The 10,595-nt window shown below is 32.8% G+C and overlaps 1 protein-coding gene across 3 annotated transcripts in view; it reads right to left on the bottom strand.

Moving 5' to 3' along the window:
- Positions 1–10,595, bottom strand: part of LOC106876434 (cytoplasmic aconitate hydratase) — an 82,622-nt gene that overhangs the window by 35,316 nt on the left and 36,711 nt on the right. For 2 of the 3 annotated variants that reach the window (XM_052974608.1, XM_052974607.1), the window contains exons 5-6: positions 9,449–9,541; positions 3,529–3,598 (exon numbers count right to left, since the gene is read on the bottom strand). In XM_052974608.1, the coding sequence (XP_052830568.1) occupies positions 3,529–3,598; positions 9,449–9,541 (163 nt within the window). The remainder of the gene's footprint in view (positions 1–3,528; positions 3,599–9,448; positions 9,542–10,595) is intronic. The other variant, XM_052974609.1, reaches the window with a different exon arrangement.

Genomic DNA, 10,595 nt, shown 5'->3' on the forward strand with positions numbered 1-10,595 from the left:
AAAATATTGTGCACTGAATGACAGCAAGTGATATTTAGTACAGGTACCAGCATCCAGTCAACATCATGGTATTTAGTACAGGTACCAACATCCAGTCAACATCATGGTATTTGGAGTGATAACTAGTGATGGCGACATTATGCCTCCCTTCATCTTCCCATACAGCCTCACACTCAACACTGAGGCCTACACCAAGTGCATGAAGGGGGTAGTGCTGCCCTGGTTCAAGAGGGTGGCTGCTGGAAGACCCTATGTCTAACAACACGACTCTGCATCATGCCACATCACCCCTAACAACTGGCCACCTGACTCCCCAGACTGCAACCCCCTTGAATTATCATGTGTGGGGCACAGTTGAGTGAGAGACCAACAAAACTTGAAACACCAAAGATGAACTGAAGGCAAGGATTATGGCAACATTTACCAATTTAAAGAGACTGTACAGAAGAGTTGCAGGAGATTCTGAAGTCGTCTGGAGGCTGTGGTTGAAGCCAATGGCGATTTTATTGAATAAATTTACTCTTTAGTATTTCAAGATATTCTTATGTAATTTTGGTATATATATCTGTTAAAATGAGATGTCTGTGTTATTTTCATTTTTGCGTAGTTTAGACAATATATCCACCACACCCTGTATATTGGTACTATCAAACACATGGAAGATATGAGAAAAGATAAACACAAGAATTTTGAGAAAAGATAAACACAAGAATTTTGAGAAAAGATAAACACAAGAATTTTGTCTATGAATCTCATGAAAAAAATGTAATCTGTATAAGACTACTTTATATTCTGATTAATGAAATGATCTAAAATATAGTGTATAAAAATATAAAACTTTCTAGTATGGTGTTTGTATATCTATATATAGATTTATCATCTATGTATATTAATTATCTATATAACAATAAATGATCCCTAACATATACTGCATATATTTATTCTTTTATTTTTTTCAGTCATTTGATTGCAGTCATGCTAGAGCACCACCTTTAGTCGAGCAAATTGACCCCAGGACTAATATTTGTAAGCCTAGTACTTATTCTATCATTCTCTTTGCTGAACCTCTAAGTTACGGGGATGTAAACACACCAGCATCGCTTGTCAAACAATGTTGCGGGGACAAACACAGACACACAAACATATACACACATATACATACATACATATATATATATATATATATATATATATATATATATGACAGGCTTCTTTCAGTTTCTGTCTACTAAATCCACTCACAAAGCTTTGGTTGGCCCGAGGCTATAGTAGAAGACACTTGCCCAAGATGCCACGCAGTGGGACTGAACCTGGAATCACGTGGTTGGTAAGCAAGCTACTTACCACACAGCCACTCTTGTAGAGTACATACTTTTTTTTTTTCAAAATATTCCCAGCTTTAGATGCATGACCAGAAATTATATCTATTGCAGAAGTCAACCGATGTGTAATAATGTTGCGTTTTACTATTATATTGATAATATGTTGGTTTTATATTTTGGTACAAACCCAGTAATTTCATGGGGACAGGGAAGTCGATTACATCAACCCCAGCGCCTAACTGGTACTTATTTGTCCCCAAAAGGATGAAAGGCAAAGAAGACCTTGACGGAATTTGAACTCAGAACATAAAAATGGACGAAATGCCTCTAAGCATTTTGCCTGGTGTGTTAACAATTCCACCATCTTGCTGCCTTATTGTATTGATAATATATTATATTAAATGTTCATTATATTTAGAGTCAACATAATTTATGTCTCATGAAATTAATATACAGAACACTGGATGGAGTTTTTAAGAAGTTTTTTTACTTCATGAAAATTTAAAATGCTGTGCTTCAGCTAATTAAGATTCTGATTTTGAAATAAATATTTTCAAATTGGAAAAAAATTGTTGGCAGATCTTGTGCTTAACAGTAAAAAATGAAATTTTAAAAAAAGTAGAGTGTTTTTAAAAAAATGCCTACTTAAATGATACTTTTTCGTTCTTGGACACGCCATGCATGCATTACTCAACACACTGAATAGCAACATTGAGTAAAACCTTATGCGCCCCCACCACCATCATTGTTTTAATGGTTACTTTTCTATATTTACAAGGGACAGACAAAACTTGTCAAATCAGATTCTTCTACAGTTGGATGTTCTTCTTGTTACAAACCTGCATCTCTTTCAGTATAAGGTAATATTTCCCCCAGTCCTCCGAACATACTTTCACAGAAGATTGTAAACAAAAGGCACTGTTTATGAAGTGGTGACTTTTGTTTACAACTAGCATGCATGTATCAAGACAAAGAGAACATAAAAACACATATGTTGGGCTTCTTACAGTTTCCTTTCACCAAACCCCACTCACAAGGCAATGATCACCCCATGGCTACCACACAAAGGATATGAATCCTAAACCTAAACCATGTGGTTCTGAAGTGAATTTTTTAAAAACACAGCCATGCCTACATTATCTATATAAATAAAATTGATTTTCTTGACAGATCAAGTGTTTTTTGCAATGTTAACTTTTATAGCTGATTCACTTTTACAGCCTTTTACAGTTCAAAGGTCACTTCTGAATTTATTTTGTTTTGTTTAGAGATGTAAACATTTTCAATGTATTTTAGGTATTTTAGGCAGCAATTATATATATCTGACTGTTTTTCCTTAAATTATAAAACTGAAGAAAAATTTGTGCATAATTTACATGAGAGCTATTGTTTACTAATAATTACTGTGCACATAATATCTCTATATTTGCTTGTTCGTTTGCACATTATACATTAGTTAGTTAGAGAGGTGGAGGTGGAGTGAGAGAGAGAGATGAGTGAAGAAAGAAGAGGAAGAAGTGAAGAAAGGTGATTAATATTAATACACTTAGGCCAAATGGCCATATGGTCAGCTGAAGGTAGAGGCGAAGAAAGAGAGAAAAAGAGGGAGAGAGAAGTGTTAACAATGTACAGTGGGGTGGGGAAGGAATACTTATTATGTGGTTAAAAAGTTAGAAGGGAAAGGTAGATAGAGAGAGATGGATAGGGGAGGCAGTTATATTGAGAGAGAGAAAGATAGATAGTGATGGTGGTGGTGTGTAGATAGTGAAAAGTATCTTTTTATTGAACTAATTTTTTTTTATAGTGACCATCGCAATTATTTATTGCCTGCTCACTTAAAAAATTGATATTTGTTTATAAGGGTTAATTTAGCCTAAACTCTGGATTCACATGAAACACGGTTGCAGGCAGCCTGAGAAAAGATGCACAGATATAGAGCATGGAACAGAGTGGAACAGCAAGAAAATATAATAAAAAAAAAAGGAAAAGGACAACACCGACGGAGACGTAAGGGAATGATGTAGACAAACAGCAAGAATATATAAAGAAAGCTAAACTACGAATGCTATAAAAATGCAAATTATCCTTTCTTTCTTAAATAGGTCCTCTAAAGTTTTTCCATTCCAAGGAATTTCCAGGAGTCCCACTAATATGAATAAATATAAGTATATCTGCCAGAATGAAAGCAAATAAGAGGAATGTATACCTTCAAAAATCGAAATCTTTCTTCGTTCCTTTCAAATTCACGAATTTCATTTTGTTGGAGAGCATCTGAACTAAAACACAAATAAAATAAAATTGTAAGTTAAATACTTATCTATTAGATAAAATTAATAAAGGAATTTTATCATCAATGAAAAATCTGTCTCTGGGACTAAATTCTAAAAAAATACAATAAAAATATCAAAATAGATAAATAAATATATAAATAAACAGAAGTATCTAGGGTGAAAAACAAACTACATAAGATAAGCAGAGTTAGATCTGGATGTTTTCTCTTGGAGATACATTTTCTTTTGAAAACTATTTTAATGTCCATGTTTCAGTGTTATGGCTTGCTGGGTCTGCAAAATCAAAAAAGGTGCTTTTTACAGCTAAAAATTCTTGATAATGCCAACCTCTCATTGAAATGGGTCTGCTTTGTATTCTCCAGCTCTGTATATTGAAATAAATATTAGTGCTATATAAAACTGAATAAATTATAAGCATAACATTATAACTTGCCCAGTTTAAGAACATCCTATATCTTGATGTTGGACATGGGAAATAATTTTAACCTAATTATAACTACTTTGCTACTAAGTGATGGTAAGCCCAATCTAGATGCCAAGCAACAACAATTCCCCCCCACTTTACTAATGGCTCTTAGCTTCTATTTTAAAAGCAATGATTCAACAGATGAGATTCCTGTTAAATATAGGGAATTCAGAGAAGAACACATCACTGACAGATACAATCAAAGGCCTATGGTTATAAGTAAAAGGATCTCTAAGGCTAAACATTATTAAAAGGGCTACACCAATTAATTAGCAGATGATCAATATTGTTATGTTGGTGTGTTTATGTCCTCATAACTCAGTGGTTCAGCAAAAGAGGGCAATAAAATAAGTACTAGGTTTACAAAGAATAAGTCCTGGAGTTGATTTCTTCAACTAAAACCCAGCATGGCCACAGTCAAATGGCTGAAACGTGTAAAAGAAAAAAAAAATATATATATATATATTTATCAAGAACGACATTCTCAGAATAGTATTTTTGGTTTGGGATATTGTAGCTGGAAGTAATCTTTATAAGTAAGTTTGAAAATTCCAACTCAAACACAACAGGATATGACTGCATGTCAACAGTGATCAGTTTTTGAATCAAATAATATGTATCATTGATGATCATTGATGTCCTATATCTTTTTTTCCTTTCTTGTATTTCAGTTAAAGTAGTTTGTGTTTTGGCAAGAGGCATATCTGTTACTGATGAATATCCAGCATCTGTGGTTTTCCTCTTCATTTTACCAATTTCTTTTGACAATTCATCAGTATGGAACATTTTTAAGATGATTAGATGTTGTGAAAGTTTTAGCTTTTTATCCTCCTGTATAATATTGCAGAAAGTGAACTTTCGTGGAAAATTTTTTGAAGTATACAGAAGTAAACGATACTTTCTGCAATGTTTCCATATCGAGAGAGAAAAACATAATATACAGAAGTTTGACCGTGCAAGGTGGCAAATTCAACACACACACACATCTTCACTCAACAAGTTATTCTGCACTACTACTTTGTTAGCTGCCAGGATCCCAAATTTGTCTATTTTGTGTAACAGGTGAGCTATGTAGAAAAATATATTTCCTGTGCTTACATAAGTATGTTGAGTGATGGAAGTTGAAACTACCTGCCCACCTCCATTCAAAAGAGGAACAACCAATCAATGACTTCCTTTCTAACCAAGCTAGGAATTCCACCTCTCTCAGGGATCCACTACTATACCATCCAGCTTTGGTTTGAGTCACAAATCCATAACTTGTGAGCACAAGAGGACGAAAAGACTAAATTTACAGAGCTAATAACTAATATGTTTATAACCACACTATGTGTTGCTTTTTGTGCTTTTCCTTTCCTCTTTTATTTTAGGCTTTATGCTAATATAACTTCTAAGACTATATATGTTGATTTTATGGTCACATAATGATTAAACAAATATGAGTCCTACATGCAGGTATAGAATGTAGAATGTATTACATACTGAGGGTTGCATCAGTGAACTACATGGTTCAATGGCAATAAAATATAGAAACCTTGGTAAGATCAACCTAATTCTTTCATATACTCTTATACAGTAACTCTGCAATAGTGATTAATTATGAAATATTATAACATACGACATGCAATTAATTACACTATGAATTTTCATGTGACAATACTTAGTTACGTTATAAATGATTAGCCTCTAATTTACTGGTATTGGCTAATAAAGCGAAGCCAATTAATTAATAATCAGCTATTTTGCTTATCAGTGGTACATCCCATTCTTTTATCATTAAAAATGTAACTTAACTTCTTAAAATATATTACAATTAAAAACTTCTTTAATTAAGAGTTGAGAAGAACAATGAATAGATTATGAAACTTATAATTACAGACTAGAACAGTTGTAGCAGAAATAGCAATCCCATGCTGGTGGCACGTAAAAAGCACCATTCAAGCATGGTTGATGCCAGTACTGCCTAACTGGCCCTCGTGCTGGTGGCACGTAAAAAGCACCCACTACACTCTCGGAGTGGTTGGCGTTAGGAAGGGCATCCAGCTGTAGAAACTTTGCCAGATCAGATTGGAGTCTGGTGAAGCCTTCTGGCTTGCCATCCCTCAGTCAAACCGTCCAACCCATACCAGCATGGAAAGCGGACGTTAAATGATGACGACAATGATGATGAAATTATGCAATAATCATATCAATAATATTTGGCTAACTGAAAAGAAATTATTGTAAAAAATAAAAACAAAAAAATTCCCATTAACTTCATTTTTACAGGTATATAAAATATGCAAAGTGTTATAAAAGTGGTTTACATTACAAACCAAGTTAAATGCCATAATTAGAATAGAACTATTGAGATGACTGGGCATGGCTGTTTGGACATTCAGTTTGTTTTAGTAAGGGAGGTAAACACATACACAATGAATGTGCATAGAAATACGCACATACAGATATAGACATTACACATTCATAACTAGATGCTCACAAACATATTAAAATGACACGTCAGATAAGTCACCATCGAATCAGCAACATCAAATAGGCAGCACCAAAATCGTCATACCAAAACATCTCATGTCCACATCATGTATATATCTTATTGCATACAGACATTGAAATATTGTGTTAAGCTGCTTGTTTATATTTTGATGTCTGTGTGTAAATCTGTAAATTCAGTCTGCTGCAAGAAGAACATAAGATGCAAAAATTAAATTTAAATAGAATCTATTCTCTCATGTTCTTTGATATTTTCCCAATCAGTTTAACTCCCATCCAAAATTAGAACTTCAACATCTAAAAGACTTGAAATTAAAATCAAACCCAGTAGAATGTAAGCTAAATTAGTCATTTGCTTTGGCAGCATAAGTAATAGAAACATAACTTCAATGAAAATGAGGCTCTAAAAATAAGCAGGAATAGCGAATATAGAATTGACAAAAGATAAATACCACCAGAAATTATAACAAAAATATTCTGTGATAATATCTGTATAACATCTTTGATATTATGATAAAATGACTAAATAATTTGATTTAAAACACTGGACATGCATTCAAAAAGGAAAAGAAACGAATAGGCATACAATTAACACTTTAGAAATATGGAAAGAAAAATGAGTATAACAATCCTTCAGATTAAATATTATTTTCTTTATACCAGCTCTATTGTATAGAATCACTTCCATAATTATGGTCATATGGCATCATATGAACTACTTTATTAGACACTTAGAAAACTACCAACCATTATTTTTTTTCATCAGCTTATATATATATATTTTCAGTGGGTTTGTTAGCAATACTAAATAACCATGACATTCAATCACCACTGACTACCTTACACTCAACATATTCAAGGTAAGTGCTCATTATTTCAATACCCACCAAAAAAAAAAAAAGAAAAGAAAAAAAGAAAACCTATGTCACTACTCAATTTGCTCCAGCAAATAAAAGCAACCACATAGGTTAAATAATAACCAGATCTCTCTCAAATAGTACACACTCATCTTAAAAAAAGGAAGAATACAACAGACAGTATAATTCTAAATACATCTTGAAAATCAGATGGGATGGTCATGGCTGAAATGCTCTGATCACAGGTCTGCTCAATAAGGGCAAATCTGGTGTTAAATAACATCAGCCATTTTATGCTATATTGATATATTTTTTTTATTGCCTGTAGATAAGAAAATAATCTACCTCCAAAATACAAAACAACAACCTAAAACCTCACTAGACAATCTTGATTTCACTAAAACTCACTACTACTGTAATATAACTATTCAACTCAGGTCAGTGTCCTTAGAAACACAATAAAAATAGAAATGATGACAAAGTGAACAGATAGTGATAACTAAACTTGTATATTCAAAAACAAAAACAAAACACACTTCCCCTTTCTTCAGTTGATTAGGCCTATCAGATGACTGACTAAATTACTCTACTTCTAGCTTGAATGACTTCAAGATAAGATCCACTGTCTTCTGGCTTCACCAATAAAAACAGCTGAACTCAACACTACAAACTAATGAGTAACTTGTCGATTTTAGTGCTGCCACTTCTAACAATAGTGAGTTCTTTTTACTCTAAAGTATCTACTTTCAGCTGAATGGATAGCATCATTTGAGAACCATATGTTTTCACCAAAGAAAATATACAGTGCTGGTAATAAGAGATGAAGTGCCAACCCTCAGAAGATAGTTATCCCACCAACTCAGTTAGCCAGGATTTCTTATAGAAAAAAAAAAAAAGAACAGAACTCTAGCTGAAATGTTCACATTTACAGATGTTACACTATAAGTGTATATAATATACATACAGAAAAGCCTTAGGAGTCTAAATAGAAAAAATACTCAGTTAATGTAAAATCTAACAAATTTAAATAAATATAATAAAATAAACTTGAAGCTAAATTATGATGCTCAGCTCAATCCATAATTTAAACATTCAATCTTTGCTACAAGCAATGTAATGTTTCAGCTAAGCAGCTTATATGAAAATACAGTATCATATATGAAAATTTTATGTGAGGGAGAGAGGTTTGGCACAAAAATCTTGCAGCAACAATATAAGCAAATAGTAGAAGAGAAAGACATATTAAAGACAGTTTTGAAGGCTACTAATTAAAAACATATTAAGTTAGTGTATAACAAAACATTAGGTCAACTTTGATTGAGCAGACCTACGATTAATGGCATTCCAGCTGTGACCATCCTGTCTATTAAGGGTTACTGAGGACTACATTGTTCAATGTGCCCTTCCCTTTTAAGATAATAGGTGTGATTTGAGGGAAAATTTGGCTGCTATTTCTAGCAAGTAAACCAGCTGTAAAGAGGTTCCCTCATAGGCTCAACAATAGCAAAATATTACTGCAAAGGTTATTTTTTAACCTTCTAATAAATGTAATTAAACAATATCAATAATTTATAACTTTATTATTGTTATAATGTACAAATTAAAACAAAAATACCCAATGTTTCTATGATACTATTTTATCAAGAATTTCAGACTTGAATCTAATCCAAGATTTCAGTATTCAACAGTCAAAGTGCTTCTTCACTGATCTCAGAGGTACATGCATTCTTGCCATAGATAATGAACAGTGAACAGTTACAGTTTCATTGTTTGTGGTTTATTCCAAGAACACTTTTACATCTAGATTAACTCTCTGCTTAACTTGTAGTCATTTGCAACAAAATAACATAATAGTTTTAAATGTTTTGAATATGTGACAACATAACTCTAAAATCCATATTGAAAACCCTACAAAAGTCTAGATTTAACATGTTACTAACACAATAGCACAAACTATTACTCGCAGCAAGACTGTAAGATGTTTATGTTGGACAGGTACTATTATGGAACCAACTGTCTTACCCATTAGAATAGTGGTAGACAGTCTCCTGACTTGAGCCACTGCTGCCACAGCTGGTTTTGCCACCGCCTGGGTTGGGGGAATACCATGTAATGCTGCAATGAAATAACATGCAACAGGAATAGGATGGTGAAGCCCATCAATGGAAAATAAATAAAATAAAGATAAAGGATGCATAAGTCTGAAATAAAACAATATTCTTTTGACAGAACTGTAAAAAAAATAACTGACAACCTAAGAAGAAAAAAGCAGAAAAAGTCAACAGAAGAAAAAAATACTTGGTTTCATATAAGTTTTACATGTATTGAAGTATATAGAAATTCAGATACAGTAATCCCTCGTCCATCGCTAGTGTTACGTTACAAAATAGGTGAAAATCCACAAAGTACTGTACATTTTTTAAAACTAATTTTTATAATTTGTATATATTTATTGTATTATAAATGCAAAACACCACCACAGAGGAATCAATGATAGGTGAACCACGACATAGTGAGGGATTACTGTATACAAGAATTGTGCAGCATCTGAAAGACATAATTGGTATCTATTACCCATCCTCTAATTATAGCTGAAACATTAAATATTTCATTCACAAATAATTTACAAGTTCAACAAGTCTCATGTTCTCTCAATGGCAGTTGAAAATTTATATATTTAAATAGAGATTGATGTCCATGTGACTCCTACCCAGATATTCAAGTTGTCATTAAACATGATTTCATTACGGCTCACATTGTCCAAGAAAGGATTTTAATCAAACTTCAAAAATGTTCTCACACCCATGAACATCTCTTTTACACTTAGAATTCTCTTTCATTCACTTTCCAATTAGAACTTAAAACATACAATACTCTAAACCAAAACCTAGTTGCATTATCAGTATGATCTTTAAATAGTTTCTAGGAATATGAAGGCCATTCTAAATATTGTACCAATGTACATGATGCCAAATAGTGAGCATCTTTAATATACTTAGCTTCAATGAGTTTGGTTGCATGATTTTTTTAGTTTCCACATTTTGAAGATCTTTATACTGTAACCACAGATACACAAAGGAGAGCAACCATTCAGTATTGACAAATAATATCCTTTGGAAGGTTATATTAATTAAATGAATGACAAACAACAGGTGATCACATGTGTGTG

The sequence above is a fragment of the Octopus bimaculoides genome, chromosome 18, assembly GCF_001194135.2.
Source record: "Octopus bimaculoides isolate UCB-OBI-ISO-001 chromosome 18, ASM119413v2, whole genome shotgun sequence".
NCBI classification, from domain to species: domain Eukaryota; kingdom Metazoa; phylum Mollusca; class Cephalopoda; order Octopoda; family Octopodidae; genus Octopus; species Octopus bimaculoides.